The sequence below is a fragment of the Oncorhynchus masou genome, chromosome 31, assembly GCF_036934945.1.
Source record: "Oncorhynchus masou masou isolate Uvic2021 chromosome 31, UVic_Omas_1.1, whole genome shotgun sequence".
Classification (NCBI taxonomy): domain Eukaryota; kingdom Metazoa; phylum Chordata; class Actinopteri; order Salmoniformes; family Salmonidae; genus Oncorhynchus; species Oncorhynchus masou.
Genome location: NC_088242.1, coordinates 3,803,428 through 3,827,366, shown reverse-complemented (window position 1 = coordinate 3,827,366; position 23,939 = coordinate 3,803,428). Strand labels below are relative to the sequence as shown.

At 44.4% G+C, this 23,939-nt stretch overlaps 1 protein-coding gene across 1 annotated transcript in view; it reads right to left on the bottom strand.

Annotated features, from left to right (window-relative positions):
* Positions 1–23,707, bottom strand: part of LOC135525100 (choline O-acetyltransferase-like) — a 27,822-nt gene extending 4,115 nt beyond the window's left edge. Inside the window, exons 1-11 of the mRNA XM_064952852.1 lie at positions 23,660–23,707; positions 21,706–21,897; positions 13,619–13,737; positions 8,831–8,884; positions 8,185–8,362; positions 6,037–6,214; positions 5,665–5,834; positions 5,369–5,469; positions 4,846–4,974; positions 4,489–4,611; positions 3,098–3,239 (exon numbers count right to left, since the gene is read on the bottom strand). Of these exons, the coding sequence (XP_064808924.1) occupies positions 3,098–3,239; positions 4,489–4,611; positions 4,846–4,974; positions 5,369–5,469; positions 5,665–5,834; positions 6,037–6,214; positions 8,185–8,362; positions 8,831–8,884; positions 13,619–13,737; positions 21,706–21,897; positions 23,660–23,707 (1,434 nt within the window). The remainder of the gene's footprint in view (positions 1–3,097; positions 3,240–4,488; positions 4,612–4,845; positions 4,975–5,368; positions 5,470–5,664; positions 5,835–6,036; positions 6,215–8,184; positions 8,363–8,830; positions 8,885–13,618; positions 13,738–21,705; positions 21,898–23,659) is intronic.
* Positions 23,708–23,939: the final 232 nt, after the last annotated feature.

Genomic DNA, 23,939 nt, shown 5'->3' with positions numbered 1-23,939 from the left:
TTGCTCTTGGACATTTCCACTTCACAATAACAGCCCTTACAGGTGACCGGGGCAGCTCTAGCAGGGCAGAAATTTGACAAACTGACTTGTTGGAAAGGTGGCATCCTATGACGGTGCTGTGTTGAAAGTCACCTGAGCTCCTCAGTAAGGCCATTCAAATGTTTGTCTATGGAGATTGCATGGCTGTGTGCTCAATTTTAGACACCTGTCAGCAACGGGTATGGCTGAAATAGCCAAACTAACACTAACTTGAAAGGGGTGTGGTGAATTTTCCGACCACAGCCAGTCTTACATTCAAACCCTTTTCATTGTTCATTAATTTTGTTCGCAGACATTTTTTCACCACAGAACCATTCATCCAAAAAAATCTAAGTTTACTGTGAAATAAAATGAGTATGTTGGTTTTAATACCCAATGATATATACCTTCTCTATGTAGCTCATTTATCAACCAATTAAATCCAAAATAAATGTTAGATACATGTTTCAAAAATTGACATTTTAATGTAGTATGTCACAGTACTGTCAATTACAGTACAATACACTGTTTTCACATCAGTCTATACACTTGGAACTACCCATTAAAATGGACTGAATGTCATTTCTGCCCCATGTGTGTGATCATTGAAGACACCTTTCACAATGTAATCCATTGTTTAAGCAGGCACTAGTTTGTTTGCATTCAAGCCTGTCTTGAGCATTTGGCCGCAGGTTGTCATAGAAACCGTATGTAAATATCCTCATCGTTCCTGCACCTGGGGGGGGGGGGAACTCTTGGCGAATCCAATCCTGAAGGAAGGTAGTACGCTCATGGGGATGACAATCATACACCTTCCAATCTGTATTGTAATCGTGTATTGTATTTTACAGTATTTTATTGTAATCGTGTATTGCATTTTACAGTATTGTATTGTAATCGTGTATTGTATTTTACAGTATTGTATTGTAATCATGTATTGTATTTTACAGTATTGTATTGTAATCGTGTATTGCATTTTACAGTATTGTATTGTAATCGTATATTGTATATTATAGTATTGTATTGTAATCATGTATTGCATTTTACAGTATTGTATTGTAATCGTGTATTGTATTTTACAGTATTGTATTGTAATCGTGTATTGTATTTTACAGTATTTTATTGTAATTGTGTATTGAATTTTACAGTATTTTATTGTAATTGTGTATTGTAATTTACAGTATTTTATTGTAATCGTGTATTGTATTTTACAGTATTGTATTGTAATCGTGTATTGTTATTTACAGTATTGTATTGTGGTGGTCCTGTTCGTGGCTCAGTTCAGAAGAGCATGGCACTAGCAACACCAGAGTTGTGGATTCAATTCCCACTGGATTCACATACCAAAACTATGTGGACTGTTGCCACGTTGGATAAAAGTGTCTCTGCTATGTACATGGCATATATTAGGGTGTTAGAAAACTACCACAGTAACTTCCTTTAGGATACATGTTTACTGTATCAGGGATATATTTATTATTGTTTTTGACTTTCTGGATTATGCGTGTATTGCTATTGTGTTGATAGATATTACTGCGCTGTTGGATCGAGAAACATAAGCATTTCACTGCAGCTGCTGTAAAATCTCTGTAACGATTCTCGTTGGTGGAAGGAGAGGAGGACCCAAAATGCAGTGTGGTAAGTGTTTGTAATATTTTAATTAATAGGAAAACTGAACACTACACAAAATAACAACGAAGAGGAAACAAAACAGTTCTGCCAGGTGAACCAGACACTAAACAGAAATTAAACACCCACAACCAACATGGGGAAAACAGGCTACCTAAGTATGATTCTCAATCAGAGACAACGAACGACACCTGCCTCTGATTGAGAACCATACTAGGCCAAACACATAGAAATATAACAACATAGAAAAAAGAACCGAGACTACCCACCCCAACTCACGCCCTGACCAACCTAACACAAAGACATAAAAAAGGAACTAAGGTCAGAACGTGACAATCTCCTAATCCGCGTAGGCGACCAACTTGGATTTGATTTGTTACATACAGTATAGCTCTGATCTCGTCAATATCAGATTTGAATTTGTATTTTTTATTTTTATTTAATGTGAAATAAAAATCTTAATAGTTATCATTATAGTAGTACATTGGAGTATACCATACTTTGTATGTTTCTACTTTACAGACATACATTTTTGTTGTATTCCTCAAAATCTGTAGAAGACAAACCACTTTTATCTATAGGTTTTACCAAACCGTTAAGTGATCATCAATTAAGAGAAGTTGGATTAAGTAAAATGTATTTTAACAACAGAGAAGAGAATCATATCAAAACGTAATGTGAGCATTGTGAAAAGCACTTACTTTATAGGAATGTGTATTGCAATGTGAAATATGTCTTTCTAGATGAAACACTGATTAAGTTTGGTTAAAAAATGACTAGGATTTTGTGTGTTGTACTTAGTTCATTGGAAATGTGCTTTAGAGGTTTGAAACAAAAGCCTTTTCAACGATCTGTTTTGAGTTTTCTACTAAGAGTTGTGGAAATGTACCACATACTTGTGAAAATTGCAGAAAAGCAATATAAAAAAACTAAGAGGACATGATGAACAGCATTATGGGAGAAGAGGACACGATGAACAGCATTATGGGAGAAGAGGACACGATGAACAGCATTATGGGAGAAGAGGACACGATGAACAGCATTATGGGAGAAGAGGACACGATGAACAGCATTATGGGAGAAGAGGACACGATGAACAGCATTATGGGAGAAGAGGACACGATGAACAGCATTATGGGAGAAGAGGACACGATGAACAGCATTATGGGAGAAGAGGACACGATGAACAGCATTATGGGAGAAGAGGACACGATGAACAGCATTATGGGAGAAGAGGTCACGATGAACAGCATTATGGGAGAAGAGGACAGGATGAACAGCATTATGGGAGAAGAGGACAGGATGAACAGCATTATGGGAGAAGAGGACAGGATGAACAGCATTATGGGAGAAGAGGACACGATGAACAGCATTATGGGAGAAGAGGACACGATGAACAGCATTATGGGAGAAGCCCATAATGGGGAGCTAAGTAAGAAAAATGACTCACAGAGAGAGATGCCTTCTCATCCGTCATGGCCTTCACAAAGGCCAGAGTCTCGGGGGTCGCTGAGCGTATGTTGTCCACCCGGCCCTCATGGAAACGACGGATAGAAGCACTCTCATAAGTGGACACCAGCCGTCCATTGCATCTGGGAAATCACAAAGCAAAATAAATATCGCTACTGTATGTCAATGGAGGCATAATTCACTTCATGTGCGAACAAAGGAAAATAGTTTCTTTCTTAGTTTTTTTGTTACATTAAAATGACTGTTATTAAGTAGTAAAGAATGTAATCAAATGAAAAATGTGTTGCAACAGGATTAAAACAACCAATAACATGTCCTTTTAGAGAACGTTCTAACCTCTTGAATCTCGGGGGCACTATTTTCATTTTTGCAGAAATAACATCCCCAAAGTAAATGGGCTATTTTGTCAGGACAAGATGCTAGAATATGCATATAATTGATGGCTTAGGGTAGAAAACACTCTAAAGTTTCCAAAACTGTAACAATATTGTCTGTGAGTATAACAGAACTGATATTGCAGGCGAAAGCCTGAGAAAAATCCAATCAGGAAGTGACTCTTATTTAGAAAGCTCTGCGTTCCTATGCGTCCCCATTGAGCAGTGAATGGGATATCAACCAGATTCCTTTTTCTATGGCTTCCCTGATGTGTCTAGTGTCACAATACATAGTTTCAGGCTTTTATTTTGAAAAATGAGCCTGAACGTCAACATTGCGTCAGTGGTCAGCTGAAGTCTCTCAGAGTGTTTTGTGCGTAAAGGACAAATGCGGCCATTGTTTCTCTCTTTCCTACTAAGAAGCCACCCGGTTGATATATTATCGAATAGATATTTGAAAAACACCTTGAGGATTGATTATAAACAACGTTTGCCATGTTTCTGTCGATATTATGGAGCGAATTTGGAATATTTTTCGGCGTTGTCGTGACCGCAATTTATGTTTGATTTCTCAGCCAAACGTGAAGAACAAAAGGAGCTATTTCGCCTACAAAAACATTTGCTATCTCTAACTGGGAGTCTTGTGAGTGAAAACATCCGAAGCTCATCAAAGGTAAATGATTTAATTTGATTGCTTTTCTAATTTTCGTGACCAGGTTGCCTGCTGCTAGCTAGGTATAATGCTATGCTAGGCTATCGATAAACTTACACAAATGCTTGTCTTGCTTTGGCTGTAAAGCATATTTTCAAAATCTGAGATGACAGGGTGATTAACAAAAGGCTAAGCTGTGATTCAATATATTTCACTTGTGATTTCATGAATATGAATATTTTCTAGTATAATTCATGTCCGTTGCGTTATGCTAATTAGTGTCAGTTGATGATTACGCTCCCGGATCCGGGATGGGTAGTAACAAGAGTTAAAGGTGTACAACACCTGTAAAATGCCAGTTGTAGAGACACCTGTATGTACGCATCTGGGCTCATCTTCTGCTTCTTGATGAATTCTTTTCCATAGACCTCAAACTTGTGTACATCCATGTCCAGATCTCTAACCAGCCTGAGGAGAAGGAATATATATGTTAAAGTTCCTAATGCCTCTGTTTTTTATATCCATGTCAAATCCTTTCTGGGTAACACTTTTAAGTAACTTACTGTGATTTTCTTTCATTAAAACGGTAAAAAAACAGCTTATATATGTGTGTGTGTGTGTGTGTGTGTGTGTTTCCATGCATGTGTGCGTGTGTCCATGTGTGTATGTGTGCAATCATGCATGCACATGTGTGTGTCTTGCCTCTGCAGTCTCTCAGCAGAGGCCTTCAGGAGGCCCTGGATGTGGGGCGTGGTCTTCCAGAGCAGTCTGCGAGGAGCAGGAAGCTCCGACACGCTGGTGGCCCTCCCTGTCTTGGAGGGACTTCCTGTCCTGTGGAGAGAGCACGATCACATGACTTCCTTAGATTAGTGTTTCATTATTATTATAATTTGTTATTCATTAACATAATATTGCTTCATCACTGACCTCTAATAATATGTTAGTTGTGAACTACACTGCAAAACATTAACTACTTCATGTGTCTCATGCGTAAAATAAATGTTAAATATCTGATTTAAGATTTAACGTAATAAACTGGCCGTTAACTATGTTGTATGTAATGAAGTACTTTGCGTGTTTGGTGAGTAAATATGAACTCTCAGATGTAAAAGCACAGGACCTGGAATAGAACCTTGGGGGACACCAGTCGTCAACTCCACCTAATCAGATTTAACCCTGTCCATATGGACACATACATGTAAATTAGTTAGGCAAGTTTGCTTACATGAATTTCATCAAGTATTCGGTACACGCCACGAGAACTATTCCCTCGAAGGGTGAATGCTCGCACACCGTGCCGCAGACTCCGTCCTCCCCTACAACAAACTGAAACAAACATATTCCATTCCATGGCCTCAGGACCTGTATTGTACTGATCTAGGATCAGACCCCCCCACACACACACACACTTTGTCCATATCATCTTATTCTTTATTATCTAAAATGCTAAACTGATCCTAGATCAGCGCTCCTACACCGAGACACTTGATGTATAAGGGTCCAGGGTTGGCATCGCCCTACCTGCATTGGCTTGTCATACCAGCGGTTTGCCCCCATCTTCTCATGGCCTCCTCCATGGAGCATCAGCAGGGCTCGGCTGGTATCCCCAACCTCCATCCCACTGGGGTCGTCTAGACATACCACGCACAGACACTTCTCGATCACAGCCAACGACTCTCTGTTAACTGAATCTAGGGGAGGGAGGGAGGGAGGGAGGGAGGGAGGGAGGGAGACAGGCAGACCAGGTCAGTTTATGCAAATATATTTGTTTTCATAGTCTTCCCCTGGTTTATTTTGAATTATTACAATGATTTAAATTATTATTTGATATTAGTCTTATTATTATAGTTATGATATTAAAATGTAGACAATAAGATATTTTGGAAGTGAAACCTTTAATGAGCACGTCTCTAGCCTGGGCCCATTCTGTTCTTCCATCAGACGTCAGCAGACCAAAAGGAGGCTGTCTCTCCTCTGCGTTCTCTGCCATCTTTACGATCTTCTCCAGTTGGCTTAAGATGTCCATTTCTCTCAGTGTTTTCTCCTTTACCACTAGGTCCATCACAAAGAACTGAGAAGAAGACAAATCATTTTTAGAAAATAAGATTGGATTTTTTTTGGCGGATGTTTGTTTTTTTGCTCCCAAACAGAAATTTTGTCGTGGACATTGAACAAATGTGGTGGTATTTCCACGTAGAATATCACAGATTAAAACATACATCTGATTAAAATGTATTTCCAAGGGAGCAACAACAACAACAAAAAAGACTATAAGATATGCTTTATCATAACACCTCAGAATAGATTACTGGCATTACAAAAATCTATAAAGCTGTTTCTCCAAGGAGCAATTCAATGTATCACTCAATCAGACACGTTGGGCCAATAGGCTGTTAAAAAGCTCAAACCTGCCAATGCAAACACATCAGTCATTAGACCCCAATAGGCTGCTGACTAATGAAGGCAAAGTAAGAGAAGCAGAGGTTAACGATGTACCACCAGCGCCTGCTTGAACTGTCTGTCCCAAATGCCACCCTACTCCCTATGTAGTGCACTACTTTTTTTTAACAAGAACCCTGGTCAAATGTAGTGCACTACATAGGGAATAGGATGCCATTTTGGCACACGGTTTGAAAACGTGAATCCTACGCCGCGATCAATTGTCCTTGTGACTCAAGGAGGCTCTCAGACAAATTCAATCAGCAGTAATTTAGTTACTCGTCTGTTTCTCCACATGGATGGCTCCTTAATATGTGTCCCTGATTGATAGTGCCTGGAACCATCTCCAGGTACGAAATACTCTCCCCTCCTCCTCCTCCCGTCTCCCTTTTCCCCTTTGTGAGATATTTCGTAATGCGTTCGTGCGACGGGAAGTGAGATTCATTGTAAAAGATAACTCCAGACTGGGACACAGTGTTAACCGTCAACTGGTTGTTTGTTTAGGATTCCGTCTGTGACCTATGCATTGTCTGTTGTTTATGTCGACGTTTCAACCGTTTTCTCTCTATGACCTTTGAACTTTACCATATATGACACGGCCTTGGGGAGGATTACCAGGAAGTGGAAGTTATTTACAACACTGACTCCTGGGAATCCTAAACCTCAACAGACACTAAACACACCAACGAAATAAAGTTATACTTTAATAAAGTTATATTTTAATAAAGTTATAACACTAATAAAGTTATATTTTAATAAAGTTATAACACTAATAAAGTTATATTTTAATAAAGTTATATTTTAATAAAGTTATAACACTAATAAAGTTATACTTTAATAAAGTTATAACACTAATAAAGTTATATTTTAATAAAGTTATATTTTAATAAAGTTATAACACTAATAAAGTTATACTTTAATAAAGTTATAACACTAATAAAGTTATGCTTTAATAAAGTTATATTTCAATAAAGTTATATTTCAATAAAGTTATACTTTAATAAAGTTATAACACTAATATCTCTTGTCTTGTCAATGTTGACACACAATGTTTTGGAATGTCGCTAGCTGTTATATTTGAGGTGACCACTTGCCTTGTAAATGTGGACAATATTTGTAGCCGTTCAGTAGTGATAACTGAGATCACTGTAAGTGTTATTGGCGTCCATAGAGATACAATGTATTATATTTATTTCTGTGATTTATTGAGAAAAAAATGGCTACCTATATAGTGCGCTACTTTAGACCAGAGCCCTATGGCAACATATTCCCTATATAGTGCACTACTTTAGATCAGAGCCCTATGGCACCCTATTCCCTATATATAGTGCACTACTTTTGACCAGAGCCCAATGCCACCCTATTCCCTATATAGTGCACCACTTTTGACCAGAGCCCAATGCCACCCTATTCCCTATATAGTGCACCACTTTTGACCAGAGCCCAATGCCACCCTATTCCCTATATAGTGCACCACTTTTGACCAGAGCCCAATGCCACCCTATTCCCTATATAGTGCACCACTTATGACCAGGACCTATAGGACTAGGAATAGGGAGATTAATAATGCAGTTTGAAACGGAACCTTAGTCTCTCTCTGACCTGGTTCTTGCATGCAACGATGATGTGCTCCTGCTCGGTGGACCCAGTCTCGTGGATGACGAGGGTGTCCCTCTTGAGGCCGGGCAGACGGTATGTGTTGAAGAGACGGTAGTACTGCTTCATACACAGAGGGGTCCCAGCCAGCTGGCCCCGAGAAAAGTCCACGGGCAACGCCCGTCTGTCAGGAGGCAGGGCCCCAGAGACACACAGACACAGACTCAGATCACCTGGGACAACCTCAGCTGCTTTACAGGGACACTTTATCCAGTCTTATATTATATATTCTGTTTATTTTGACTTTAATATTTGACAATCTTTATAATATTATTCTACAATACTCTAATGGGAGAGACCAGGAGAGGAGAAGAAAAGAGAAGAGAGGATAGGAGAGGAGAGGAGAGGAGAGGAGAGGGGAGGAGAAGAGAAGAGAAGAGAAGGAGGGGGGAGGGGAGAGGAGAGGAGAGGAGAGAGGAGAGGAGAGGAGGAGGAGAGGGGAGAGGAGAGGAGAGGAGAGGAGAGAGGAGAGGAGAGAGGGAGGGGGAGGGAGGAGGAGAGGAGAGGAGAGGAGAGGAGGAAGGGAGGGGAGGGGTGGGGAGGGAGAGGGAGGAGGGAGAGGAGCGTTGTAAACTGGACACACAGAACTCACGTGTCAATATGTTTCTTATACTCCAGAACTCCTGTGATGAGGTGAGCAGCGAATCTGAGAAGGTGGAAGATAGAAAGACACAGAGAAAACATCATTTTGAAGGGACCAAGTCATTCTGTATATGCAACAGTCCAGTCATTTAGAAGGGACCTAGTCATACTGTATATGCAACAGTCCAGTCATTTAGAAGGGACCTAGTCATACTGTATATGCAACAGTCCAGTCATTTAGAAGGGACCTAGTCATACTGGATATGCAACAGTCCAGTCATTTAGAAGGGACCTAGTCATACTGTATATGCAACAGTCCAGTCATTTAGAAGGGACCTAGTCATACTGTATATGCAACAGTCCAGTCATTTAGAAGGGACCTAGTCATACTGTATATGCAACAGTCCAGCCATTTAATTATTGGTATCCATTCTTCAACGGAGAGTATTGTACAATGATAGTCTTCTTCAACCACTTTGCCTTGTGTGTGTTACTGAATTGCAACTATACAATTGTTCTGCATATGGATATTGTCTTTACAGGCAGTTACAGGCAGTTACAAGCTGTTACAAGCTGTTACAGGCAGTTACAGGCAGTTACAGGCTGTTACAGGCTGTTACAAGCTGTTACAGGCTGTTACAAGCTGTTACAGGCTGTTACAGGCAGTTACAGGCTGTTACAGGCAGTTACAGGCAGTTACAGGCAGTTACAGGCAGTTACAGGCAGTTACAAGCTGTTACAGGCAGTTACAGGCAGTTACAGGCAGTTACAGGCAGTTACAGGCAGTTACAGGCAGTTACAGGCTGTTACAGGCAGTTACAGGCTGTTCAATCAGTTACAAGCTGTTACAGGCAGTTACAGGCTGTTACAGGCTGTTACAGGCAGTTACGGGCAGTTACAGGCTGTTACAGGCGGTTACAGGCAGTTACGGGCAGTTACAAGCTGTGAGAGGCTGTTACAGGCTGTTACAAGCTGTTACAGGCAGTTACAGGCAGTTACAGGCAGTTACAGGCTGTTACAGGCAGTTACAGGCTGTTACAGGCAGTTACAGGCAGTTACAAGCTGTTACAGGCAGTTACAGGCAGTTACAGGCAGTTACAGGCAGTTACAGGCAGTTACAGGCAGTTACAGGCAGTTACAGGCAGTTACAGGCAGTTACAGGCAGTTACGGGCAGTTACAGGCAGTTACGGGCAGTTACAGGCAGTTACAGGCAGTTACAGGCAGTTACAGGCAGTTACGGGCAGTTACGGGCAGTTACGGGCAGTTACAGGCTGTTACAGGCAGTTACAGGCAGTTATAGGCTGTTACAGGCTGTTACAAGCTGTTACAGGCAGTTACAGGCTGTTACGGGCAGTTACGGGCAGTTACGGGCAGTTACGGGCAGTTACAGGCTGTTACAGGCAGTTACAGGCAGTTACAGGCAGTTACAGGCAGTTACAGGCAGTTACGGGCAGTTACAGGCTGTTACAGGCAGTTACAGGCAGTTATAGGCTGTTACAGGCTGTTACAAGCTGTTACAGGCAGTTACAGGCTGTTACAGGCAGTTACAGGCTGTTACAGGCAGTTACAAGCTGTTACAGGCAGTTACAGGCTGTTACAGGCAGTTACAGGCAGTTACAGGCAGTTACAGGCTGTTACAGGCAGTTACAAGCTGTTACAGGCAGTTACAAGCTGTTACAGGCAGTTACAAGCTGTGAGAGGCTGTTACAGGCTGTTACAAGCTGTTACAGGCAGTTACAGGCAGTTACAGGCAGTTACAGGCTGTTACAGGCAGTTACAGGCTGTTACAGGCAGTTACAAGCAGTTACAGGCAGTTACAAGCTGCACGCACACACACACACACACACACACATATATATATACACACACACACTAATACCCCCCCAAACACACACACACACACAAACACTAATAAACCCCAACACACACACCACCACACCCCTGTATATGGAGGCTGAGAATGGGGAGGAGGAGGAGGACAGCCAACTAGGCAGTCAACCAGTCTCAGTGGACTGCTTGGATCTGTCACTACCAATCTAATTAGAGTCTCTGTCGGTCTATTAGGAGGCTGTTCTGAAGGTCCTGAAAGAATTCACTTACCTCACCCACGAGCTGACAAAACCTGACGGTGAGTTACAGTGTACAGTCTGGTTCTGGATGTGTGTGTGTGTGTGTGTGTGTGTGTGTGTGTGTGTGTGTGTGTGTGTGTGTGTGTGTGTGTGTGTGTGTGTGTGTGTGTGTGTGTGTGTGTGTGTGTGTGTGTGTGTGTGCGTGTGCATGTGCATGCGTGCGTGAGCGTGTGTGTGTGTGTGTGTAGCATTGTCCGGCAGGCTGGCAGACCACAGCTCATTTAATAAAGAGAGGCAGCGATATAGAGAAGAGATGAGTCAGGATGGACTATCCCCTTCCATGTACTGCTGCCTGTAAATCTGATGGAGATCTGGTTTGTGCTGAAAACACTGGTGTAAATCTCTCACCAAGTGTGGTTTTACAGTACAGGGTAGAAAGCATAGCAGCCATGTATTGCATTACACCAGCGCCATTGCATGTGGCAGTATAACTGTATAACTGTATATATGTATATATATATATACTCCGTATGTTGTATTTACCATTATATAGTTGGACAGTTTCTAGTTGTGGAGGGATTCGCGATTAGAAAAATACAACACGAAGGAAATAAGTGACTGATCTGATCAACCTTCCTCTATCGTGAAGTTCAAATTATCAAATCAAAATGTATTTGATCACACACGCCGAATACAGAGTCAATGTGGAGACTATATACAGGGGGGTACCGGTACAGAGTCAATGTGGAGACTATATACAGGGGGTACCAGTACAGAGTCAATGTGGAGGCTATATACAGGGGGTACCAGTACAGAGTCAATGTGGAGGCTATATACAGGGGGTACAGGTGCAGAGTAAATGTGGAGGCTATATACAGGGGGTACCGGTACAGAGTCAATGTGGAGGCTATATAAAGGGGTACCGGTACAGAGTCAATGTGGAGGCTATATACAAGGGGTACCGGTACAGAGTAAATGTGGAGGCTATATACAGGGGGTACCGGTACAGAGTCAATGTGGAGGCTATATACAGGGGTACCGGTACAGAGTCAATGTGGAGGCTATATACAGGGGGTACCAGGGGGTACAGAGTCAATGTGGAGGCTATATACAGGGGGTACCGGTACAGAGTAAATGTGGAGGCTATATACAGGGGGTACCGGTACAGAGTAAATGTGGAGGCTATATACAGGGGTTACCGGTACAGAGTCAATGTGGAGGCTATATACAGGGGGTACCGGTAGAGAGTCAATGTGGAGGCTATATACAGGGGGTACCGGTACAGAGTCAATGTGGAGGCTATATACAGGGGGTACCGGTACAGAGTAAATGTGGAGGCTATATACAGGGGGTACCGGTACAGAGTCAATGTGGAGGCTATATACAGGGGGTACCGGTACAGAGTAAATGTGGAGGCTATATACAGGGGGTACCAGTACAGAGTCAATGTGGAGGCTATATGCAGGTGGTACCGGTACAGAGTCAATGTGGAGGCTATATACAGGGGGTACCGGTACAGAGTCAATGTGGAGGCTATATACAGGGGTACCGGTACAGAGTCAATGTGTAGGCTATATACAGGGGGTACCGGTACAGAGTCAATGTGGAGGCTATATACAGGGGGTACCGGTACAGAGTCAATGTGGAGGCTATATACAGGGGGGTATCGGTACAGAGTCAATGTGTAGGCTATATACAGGGGGTACCAGTACAGAGTCAATGTGGAGGCTATATGCAGGTGGTACCGGTACAGAGTCAATGTGGAGGCTATATACAGGGGGTACCGGTACAGAGTCAATGTGGAGGCTATATACAGGGGGGACCGGTACAGAGTCAATGTGGAGGCTATATACAGGGGATACCGGTACAGAGTCAATGTGGAGGCTATATACAGGGGTCCCTGTACAGAGTCAATGTGGAGGCTATATACAGGGGGTACCGGTACAGAGTCAATGTGGAGGCTATATACAGGGGGTACCGGTACAGAGTCAATGTGGAGGCTATATACAGGGGGTACCGGTACAGAGTCAATGTGTAGGCTATATACAGGGGGTACTGGTACAGAGTCAATGTGGAGGCTATATACAGGGGGTACCGTTACAGAGTCAATGTGGAGGCTATATACAGGGGGTCCCTGTACAGAGTCAATGTGGAGGCTATATACAGGGGGTACCGGTACAGAGTCAATGTGGAGGCTATATACAGGGGTGGAGGCTATATACAGGGGTACAGAGTCAATGTGGAGGCTATATACAGGGGGTACCGGTACAGAGTCAATGTGTAGGCTATATACAGGGGGTACCGGTAGAGAGTCACCATTTGTCATGAGTATACAGTCATCAATCTCCTCCTCGTTCATGTACATAGTCTCTGGTCATTGAATAGCTGTTTGCTTTTGGGTGCAGAGATTACTATGTACATTACTCCCTCTTGTCAAGTGTAATTCAATGTGTGATCATTCAACCGGCACTAATCCGATTGAGAAAATGACTGCATCATCAGCCACCCATAGAAGGAAGCACCCTCATTACCGTGTAGTTGCTATTTCACATTCAGGAAGGACTTTGTTATGATTATGGCATGGTATTTTATAAAACGTATTATATGAAATGTATTTTATGAATATATGAAATGTATTTCATGTTGTGTATTTTATGAATATATGAAATGTATTTCATGTTGTGTATTTTATGAAGTGTATTTTGGACACCAAGTGTACTGTACATACTTGAGTGAGTCTTTGTGATCTCTAAAGTCTTGTTTTGGGAAGACCATGGCAGGATTGGAGTTGACTGGTAGGGCCAATCTCTGATTCAAATACATATCGTCAAGCCAGTAGTCATATACCTGAGAGAGAGAGAGAGAGAGAGAGACAGACAGAGAGAGAGAGAGAGAGAGAGAGAGAGAGAGAGAGAGAGAGAGAGAGAGAGAGAGAGAGAGAGAGGGAAAAATACCGTGTTCACACTGATTATCATCATGTGGAGCAGGAGCGGGAGTTTGATAGATATCAGTTCACTGCTTTAATTCAGGACTGACTGGTCATCTGAGTGGCTGGTGATGGATGGGTCTTGCAGACGCCAAGTGGCATGTCTGATTGATCCACAGTTTAAGTTATTTCCCCACCTTTTTGTTAGCTTCAGTTCTTTCCTCCTTCCAATGCCAACTGTTATTGATGGTCCAAGTCTATTGGGCCATTTATGGTGTTGATTGTGTTTTTGATCACCGTGTGGAGACTCTGTATGGGCAGATCTCCAATGGGTTTTAAAAGGACAGTCGATGGGTTTTAAAAGGACAGTCTGTATGGACAGGTCTCCGATGGGCTATAAAAGGACAGTCTGTATGGACAGGTCTCCAATGGGCTATAAAAGGACAGTCGATGGGTTTTAAAAGGACGGTATGTATGGACAGGTCTCCAATGGCTTTTAAAAGGACAGTCGATGGGTTTTAAAAGGACAGTCTGAATGGGCAGGTCTCCGATGGGCAATAAAAGGAAATTGTTTAGCCTTCTGTTACCGACACACTGTTCTGTTATCCTGATGTACTGTGTCACAACTTTTTTTGTTTTTATTTTTACCCCTTTTTCTCCCCAATTTTGTGGTATCCAATTGTTTAGTAGCTCCTATCTTGTCTCATCGCTACAACTCACGTACGGGCTCGGGAGAGACGAAGGTTGAAAGTCATGCGTCCTCCGATACACAACCCAACCAAGCCGCACTGCTTCTTAACACAGCGCGCATCCAACCCGGAAGCCAGGCGCACCAATGTGTCGGAGGAAACACTGTGCACCTGGCAACCTTGGTTAGCGTGCACTGCGCCCGGCCCGCTGGTGCGCGGTGAGACAAGGATATGCCTACCGGCCAAACCCTTCCTCACTCGGACAACACGGGGCAAATTGTGCGTCGCCCCACGGACCTCCCGGTCGCGGCTGGTTGCGACAAAGCCTGGGCACGAACCCAGAGTCTCTGGTGGCACAGCTGGCGCTGCAGTGCAGCGCCCTTAAACACTGCGCCACCCGGGAGGTGTGGACTGTGTCGCAACTTTAATGTTCACTTCTACTTGTGGTCTACAATGTATCACCCTTAAGTTACGTTGATGTCCCATATGCTCCTGCAACGCGCTCTACTGCTCATCATGCGTCTCCTTGATCTGCCGCCACTCCCCCAGTACTCTCTCCCCCTCTCTCTCTCTGTGTGATTGTGTGGTTGGAGACAGGTGTGCTGGAGTCAGAGTAGATCCCCACCAGCTGCAACCTGTTCCATAATCAAGACCTCTACAAATACTCAGTCCTGCCACTTCCACACTGCCAGATCGTAATCTCTGCTCAGACAGTCTACGTTTCTAGTCGTTAGTTACTATTCAGATCCTGTTGTTCCTGTTTTCCTCTCCGCTGCAGTTCTGCCCACTCTGACTCTGGTCCCTGTCTCAAGCCCAACGTCTCGTCATCCTGCTACTCTGTCCTGGATTCCCCTCCGCACCTGCCTACCCTGTCCCAACCCCTCTCTCTGGATTCCCCACTCTACTGCTCCCTTGGATTCCCCTCCGGACCTGCTTACCCTGTCTCAACCCCTCTCGCTCCAGCCTCTGCCTCCGGACCTGCTTACCCTGTCTCAACCCCTCTTGCTCCAGCCTCTGCCTCCGGACCTGCTTACCCTGTCTCAACCCCTCTCGCTCCAGCCTCTGCCTCCGTACCTGCTTACCCTGTCCCAACCCCTCTCTCTCCAGTCTCCACACCTGGTTTCCAGCAAGTCGCCCGAGCTTCCCCTGACCTGCACATCTCCCCCTGTTTTTCAATACCTACCTCGGTTACTTCATCCCAGTCTCCTTGTCTGAGTCTGCTCTTGGGTTCCCCTGTTCCACTCCACATAACAGTACAATCTGGCCAAAGAGATGAACCCAGCAGCCTCTGCTACTCTCCTCCAATTCCTCGCCGGCCAAGGTGCCCTGCTCGAGCAACATGACCAAGCACCGAAGACCCTTCTGGAGCACATCAAGGAGTTTTCACAGAGCCTGTCTGACCTACAGGGCCGACCCTTCGCCCAGAGCTCACAACCAGTTCCAAGTCCTTCTCCTCTGCTCCGAGAGCCGTTTGTTCTGACTCCCGAGCGTTACGATGGCAACCTCAGAGCCTGCAGAGCCTTTTTGGTATTACGTTCACTAGTATTTTAGCAACAGCCCTACTCTTATTCTAGCCAACGGGCCAAGACTTCCTTTCTGATTAGCTGCCTCTGTGGAGCAGAGCTTTCCTTGGACACGGTGGTGTGGGAGAGACAGTCCCCCATCTGCTTCTCCTACTCCAGATTCATAGAGGAGATGAAAAAAGTATTCGACCAATCGGTCTGCGGTAAGGATGCTGCTAAAAGACTCCTGTCCCTCCGTTAAGGCCCCCATAGTGTTGCTGAGATGGCGAGTGAGTTCCGCACCCTCGTTGCTGAAAGCACTTGGAATGAGGAGGCCCTTCAGGGAGCATTCTGGAACGCGCTCACTGAGACCCTCATGGATGAGTTGTTGTCCACGGATGAGCCTGACGGACTTGATGAACTCGCTATCTGCATCGACAACCGTCTACGTGAGCATCAGAGGGAGAGGGTAGGTACGGTTGCATGTCCCATAACATCTGCTTCAGTGCCTTGTCCTCCTTCTCCGACTGCATCCCATCCTCTGGCTCGTCCAGATCCCGAACCCAACCCTGCATCCAGCAAAAGAGGGGGCTCGGCATTAGTGGGAGATATACTGTTAAGACAAATCGCCTGCCCATCTTCCCCCAGACCCCTGTTTGAAGGCAATCTTGTGTGGCAGAGCCAGGCTTTTCCTGTCTGCTCTCATCGATTCGGGAGCCGACGAGAGCTTCCTGGACCAAGGTTTTGTTACCCAGTTGGGCCTGGATCCACTCGATTCACCCCTCGATGCCAACGCTCTCAATGGATAGCTCCTCACCCGTGTCTGGGAGAGAACCATCCTTGTCATCCTGCGTCTCTCTGGAAATCACCATGAAAAGATCAGTTTCCACATAATCGACTGTCCTTACTCTCCCATGGTTTTTGGCCATCCATGGTTAAAGCTACTCAAGCAACTCGCCAGAAAGGTAACCACTTGGAGTTCATTTTGTCACTATAATTGTTTATATTCTGCCCTTTCCCCTGCCTTGTCTGTGCCCCAGTTCATTCCAGAACCTCAGGACCTGTCATCAGTTCCTCCCGAGTATCATGACCTAACTTCTGTGTTCAGCAAGCATCGGCCGTACAACTGCGCCCTTGACCTCCAGCCTGGAGCTCCTCTCTCCAGTAGCCGGTTGTTTAACCTCTCTGGCTGCAGGACTTATCAAGCCATCTTCCTCCTCGGTGGGTGCTGGGTTGTTCTTTGGGAAGAAGAAGGATGGACAAGAACAAGTACCCCTTGCCACCCATCAGCTCTGCTTTTGCCACCCTCCATGGTGCCACGGTGTTTACCAAACTTGACCTCCGGAATGCCTACCACCTTGTCCGCATAAGAGAGGGGGAAAAGTGGAAGACTGCATTCAACACACAACTGGGTCACTGAGTATTTAGTCATGCGTTTTGGTCTTACTAACGCCCCTGCTGTTTTCCATAACCTAGTCAATGATGTGCTGAGGGTTGTGATTGGACGTTTCGTTTTTGTCTATTTAGATGACATCATGATTTTTTTCCAAGGACCCTGAGGCTCACCAGCAACACCTTCGCCAAGTTCTTCAACGGCTGTTGGAGAAAAAGCTTTTTGTTAAAATTCTTGACGCACCCATCCCGTTAGCGGGAATCATTTTTGTCAACATCCGCTAAATTGCAGAGCGCCAAATTCAAATTAAATTACTAAAAATATTTAATTTTCATTCAATCAAAAGTGCAATATAGAAAACCACAGCTTAGCTTGTTGTTAATCTGCCTGTCAGATTTCAAAAAAGCTTTTCGGCAAAAGCATACCAAGCGTTTATGTAAGGACATTTCTCTCAGCAGATAAAACATTACAAACAGCTAGCAGCAAAGTAGATTGGTAACGAAAGTCAGAAAAGCAATAAAATGAATCGTTTACCTTTGATGATCTTCGGATGTTTGCACTCACGAGACTCCCAGTTACACAATAAATGTTCCTTTTGTTCCATAAAGATTATTGTTTATATCCAAATACCTCCATTTGGTTGGTGCGTTATGTCAGAAATCCACAGGCTCGAGCGGTCACAACCAGGCAGATGAAAATTCCAAATAGTATCCGTAAAGTTCGTAGAAACACGTCAAACGTTTTTATAATCAATCCTCAGGTTGTTTTTACAATAAATGATCAATAATATTTCAACCGGACTGTACCTTCTTCAATAAAAGAGAGAGAGAAAATGTCTGCTCCACTCTGTTGGCGCATGCAAAACGCTGCTGGCACCCAGCCATCCACTGACTCGATGGGATCTTTCTCGCTCATTTTTCAGAATAAAACTATGTCTAAAGACTGTTCACACCATGTGGAAGCCATGGGAAAAGGAATCTGGTTGATATCCCTTTAAATGGAGGGAAGGCATGCAATGGAACAGGGAGCTTTCAGGAAAAACAGCACAACCTGGTTGGATTTTCCTCAAGTTTTCGCCTGCAATTTCAGTTCTGTTATACTCACAGACAATATTTTGACAGTTTAGGAAACTTTGGAGTGTTTTCTATCCTAATCCGACAATTATATGCATATTCTAGATTCTGGGCCTGAGAAATAGGCAGTTTCATTTGGGTACGTTTTTCATCCAAACATCAAAATACTGCCCCCTACAATCAACAAGTTAAAGCTGAAAAATATGAGTTCCATGCTGCTAGAGTCTTTCCTGGGTTATATCACTGCACAGCGACAGTTATGCATGGACCTCACCACGGTCACAGAGTGGCCTGCGCCCTCCAACCTGAACCAGCTACAGCTTTTCCTGGGTTATATTACTGCACAGGGACAGTTATGCATGGACCTCACCACGGTCACAGAGTGGCCTGCGCCCTCCAACCTGAACCAGCTACAGCTTTTCCTGGGGTTTGCACATTTTACAGACGTTTCAACCCACAACTACAGCCGTCTGGCAGCACCTCTCACCACCACCTCCACTCCGTTCCACTGGACTCCTGAGACAGCATTCCTGGAAATCAAGTGTCGCTTCACCTCCGCGTCGGTCCTCACTCAGCCAGACCCAGGACTCCAGTTCATCGTGGAGGTGGACTCCTCTGACACTGGGATAGGTGCTGTTCTGTCTCAACGTTGCCCTCTGATCAGAAGGTCCACCCATGTGCATTCTTTTCCCGTAAGCTCTCACCTGCAGGGGAATTTTGACATTGGAAACCGGGAACTCATGTCGATAAGATGTCTCTGGAGGAATGGCGTCACTGGCTGGAGGGCTTTGTAACCCCCTTCATCGTGTGGACTGACCATAACAACCTGTCCTACATGCAGACCGCCAAACGTCTGAAATCCCGACAAGTCAGGTGGGTCTTGTCCTTAGGTAGATTCAATTTCACACTCACTTATCACCCCGATTCGAAGAATACTAATGCCTGATGCCCTCTCTCGCCAGTTCACCACCGACAACACGGCTACCAAGCCAGAAGCCATTGTGCCATCCACCTGCAAGGTTGCCGCCGTCACTTAGGAGATTGAGCCCCGTATCCACCAGGCTCAACAAAACCAGCCGGCTGATGGTCCTTGTAATGCTTTGTTTGTTCCAGATTGTGTAATGCTCTGTTCTTCAGTGGGGCCATTCTACCCACCTCACCTGTCACCCTTACCTTTTTTGCATCAGTGCTTTTGGTGGCCCACCATGGAGAGAGAGATGTCCTGGATTTTGTCTCGGCCTGTTCAGTTTGTGCCCGGAACAAAACATCCACTAAAACCCACTTCCGGTCTGCTCCACCCTATTCCCATACCCAGTCACCCCTTGTCACACATCCCTCTGGACTTTTTCACTGGCCTTCCCCCATCTAATGGTAACTCCGTAATCCTCACCATTATTGACAGATTTTCCAAAATGTCTTACTTCAAGGGACCCCAGTTTACATCCCAGGTATGGAGATCCTTCTGTTGAACTCTTGGTATAAATGTCAGGCTTTCTTCTGGATATCACCCCCAGACCAATGGCCAGACTGAACAGACCAACCAAGAGATGGAGACTGCCCTATGCTGCATGACTTCTGCTAACCCTTCCCCCTGGAGAGCTCAGCTACCCTGGGTTGAATATGCTCACAACACCCTCACCAACTCCTCATCGGGTATGTCACCCTTTGAGTGTGCTCTGGTTTACCAACTTCCCTTGTTCCCTGCTCAAGAGGTTGAGGTTGCAGTTCCCTCTGTCCAGGACCATCTGCGCCGTTGTCACTGTACCTGGAGATAGGCCCAGGCTGCCCTTCTTGCCTCCGACTTGACCCAGTCCCAAGCCAACCGTGGCCGGGCCTCCGCTCCAGTCTAAACCCCAGGTCAAAAGGTATGGCTCTCATCGAAGGACCAGCCATTGAAGGTGGCATTGAAGAAACTTTCCCCCCGATTCATTGGTCCCTTTGAAATTGACCGTGTCATTAACCCCTCTGCGGTGAGCCTGAAACTCCCAGCCTCTCTCAGGATCCATCCTACCTTCCATGTATCCCTGACTAAACCTGCCTGCTCCAGTCCCCTGTCTCCTCCTGCACAGCTCCTCCACCCCCTCGGCTCATTGATGACCATCCTGCCGTCCAGCAGCTTCGAGACATGCACCATCAGGGTCGTGGATGGCAGTACCTGGTGGACTGAGAGGGATACAGGCCTAAGGGACACTGCTGGGTGCCCTGACATCACATTCTGGACCCGTCCCTCTTACAGGATTTCTATACTTCACACCCAAATAATAGGTCTACGTTTCTAGCCGTTAGTTACTATTCAGATCCTGTTGTCCTGTCGTGCCTGTTTTCCTTTCCTGACGCTGTTTTCCTCTCCGCTACAGTTCTGCCCGCTCTGACTCTGGTCCCTGTCTCCAGTCCCACGTCTCGTCATCCTGCTACTCTGTCCTGGATTCCCCACTCTACTACTCCCTTGGATTCCCCTCCGGACCTACTTACCCTGTCTCAACCCCTCTCGCTCCAGCCTCAGCCTCCGGACCTGCTTACCCTGTCTCAACCCCTCTCGCTCCAGCCTCAGCCTCCGAACCTGCTTACCCTGTGCCAACCCCTCTCGCTCCAGCCTCAGCCTCCGCACCTGCTTACCCTGTCTCAACCCCTCTCGCTCCAGCCTCAGCCTCCGGACCTGCTTACCCTCTCTCAACCCCTCTCGCTCCAAACTCAACCTCCGCACCTGGTTTCCAGTAACCCGCCCAAGCTTCCTCTGACCTGCACTCCATCTCCCCCTTCTGTTTCAATAAATACCTTAGTTACTTCATCCCAGTCTCCTCGTCTGAGTCTGCAATTGTGTTCCCCTTTTTCACTCCACGTAACAGTTGAAGTATACACTAGATCGATGGTAGACTGCCTTTGCGTGCTTTACACATCTGGGAGCAAAAGGGTAAAGTGCATTCCACTCCACACCAGATCTGAATATTCCCACCCCACACCAGATCTGGCTTCTGTTTTCAATACAGTACAAACCTAGCATGGAGAGACAATAGATCGCTCATTACTCCAATACTGCTAACAGAAAACCCATGGATTTGAATGTTTAGAGTTGCTAGAGGGTCTTGTCTGCCTCCCAAACACCAACTTATTCCCTTTAGTGCACACTAGCTCTGACCACACCCCTATGGACTCTGGTTAAATGTAGTGCACTATCTAGGCAATAGGATGCCATTTGGGATGCCAGTTTGTCTGAGCGAGGGAGGGAGTTTACCCAGTTGTGTGTGTTGATGCTCTTCTCCAGTAGCTTCTCCTGCAGCAGCTCTCCAGTGCCTCCTGGTTCTCCAAACTTCTCCACAATGGATTTAGTCTTCTGGTACTGTTCCTCCTTCACCAGGTGTTTAATACTGGTCAGGTACATGTCCAGGGTCTGCTTCAAGGGTGGGACAGGCACTCTGGGCAGGACCTAGTGTTGTGGAGATCAATCAATCACTCTCTCACTCTCTCTCTCTCTCTCTCTCTCTCTCTCTTCTCTCTCATCTATCAAGCAATTAATCAATCTATCCAATTTATTCATAAAGCCCTTTTTTACATCAGAAGGACAACATGTGTTCATCAGTGTAAGGAAGCTGTTGTCCTGTCTGTAGGCATTTATTCATTAGTCTGAGCATTACAGCTCTTATTTGCTTCCTGAAGTTTATCTTTAAAGCTTGCATTCTTAGAACCTGAGTAGAATATTCATTCAAACCGCTTGAAGCCATGTCGAGAATGAATTTTACAGCGTCCTGTGGGAAACGAAAATTATGCCTTTGATCAAAACAGCTAAGGTTATTTTATATTGAATAAAATGCAAATTAAATGTTTACGGAGTTAGTGTGTTGATTAATTATTTGTTCGTTGGGTCCGATATGTTGGAATCCGTCTGTCATTGTGGTCAATGTAACTTGTGAGAGTGGGTTACCTACATCAAATGTGAATCAGGTATGATTGAACGCATAGGTTGGTAATGTTATAACTTGGAATTTGCTCCAAGAAAATGGCCACTCTCGGGGAGATACATTACAATCGTATCGTTCTGAATTCAATTGAATTTAGGCTTACTTAATTGATCCCCAGTGGGCAACTGAAGTTTCACTCCGCGGGCACCTGCTTCGTTCATATTCATCATAACCTAAACCAATGTTGCTGTGTACTTTCTGGTAGCTGCTAAACTGCTCGGGCAACGGAAAAGTTCATTGTTGAGAACCTTTTGACTTCTCGGATTACTTCACCGCGGGATTACTCACAATTCGCAGAATGTGTATCTCTGTTGCTATAATTATTATTATTACAATTATGCACGGGGACTGAATCTTCTTTGGTGATTTAGTTGGTATCTTCCTACAAAATAGCCTGGATAAATTGGCCTTTACATGTAATAGGTTTAGAATTTGAAAAGTAATTTGAGTGCATTGTAGGCCTATCACGGTTTACAACTATTTCCTTTTGGTAGGTAGTGTGACATGGTCTAATTTTATTCTGCATCACTTTTTTTGATAGTTTCCGTTTGGGATAATACAAGTGTAGTACTTCCAGCCTGTCAATTCTCTAGTTTTTGCCCCTAGCGGTCAGCATGAGGACACAGAAATATTCGCGTTTCAAAACCATCCTCTTTTCAGCGCCACGGACAGCGCCTGTATGTGTTACACTAGCAGTGGTTGACGAGGTTGTTTGTTGCTCCATACTTTTTCCAAAGATAAAGTCAGTGCGTTAGTTCTGTAATCCACTTATGAAAATCCCCTCTCGCTAAATGTATAAAAAAAATATAATATAAAAAAAAGAGCAAGCCAAATTTGTAACAATAAATACATAATTTTGTAGACTATACAATTACTATACAAAACGAATTCCCTAAAATAGCCTTTCAGCAATGTTATGTTGCCAGTCACAAATAACCATGTTACAAAACAGCAACAGTATGACAATAATGAAGTAAATCAAAGCACCGTGATTCTACATGCTGGATTCTAATCAATAAATCAATAAATGAATATCGATTAAGCTATTGCTTTTGCAACCCACCTGAATAACATATTTGTCTCTGACCTTATAAGCAGATAAAGCCTTCATTTTAATATACCGGCAGAGATAAAGGATACTAAGGAATAACTGATGGTAAAATAGCAAGGACTATCCTTCATTACACTCAGTATGAAACCAAATCAAATGTAACGAAAAGCGTTTCTTACGTAGCTTTCCCTGCGGCCTTTCGGCGGCTCTCTCTCCGCGATAGGCATGCTGTTGCCTGGTCTGGATCAGTCAGGTGAAAGTAATTTGAAAACCCTCAAGAGTTGGTTGAAGTTCAACCTCTTGCACGAACCCAGTACATCCAAATCATTCAAAAGGAAGAAAAAAATGGGGATTACGGTGGAAATGATTAGACTATATTTTAGAACTGTAACTGTGAAGTTGTAATTATCAGTGAGATTTAAAAACTAAAATCCTTAGGGCCAATATGAATCTCTGTTA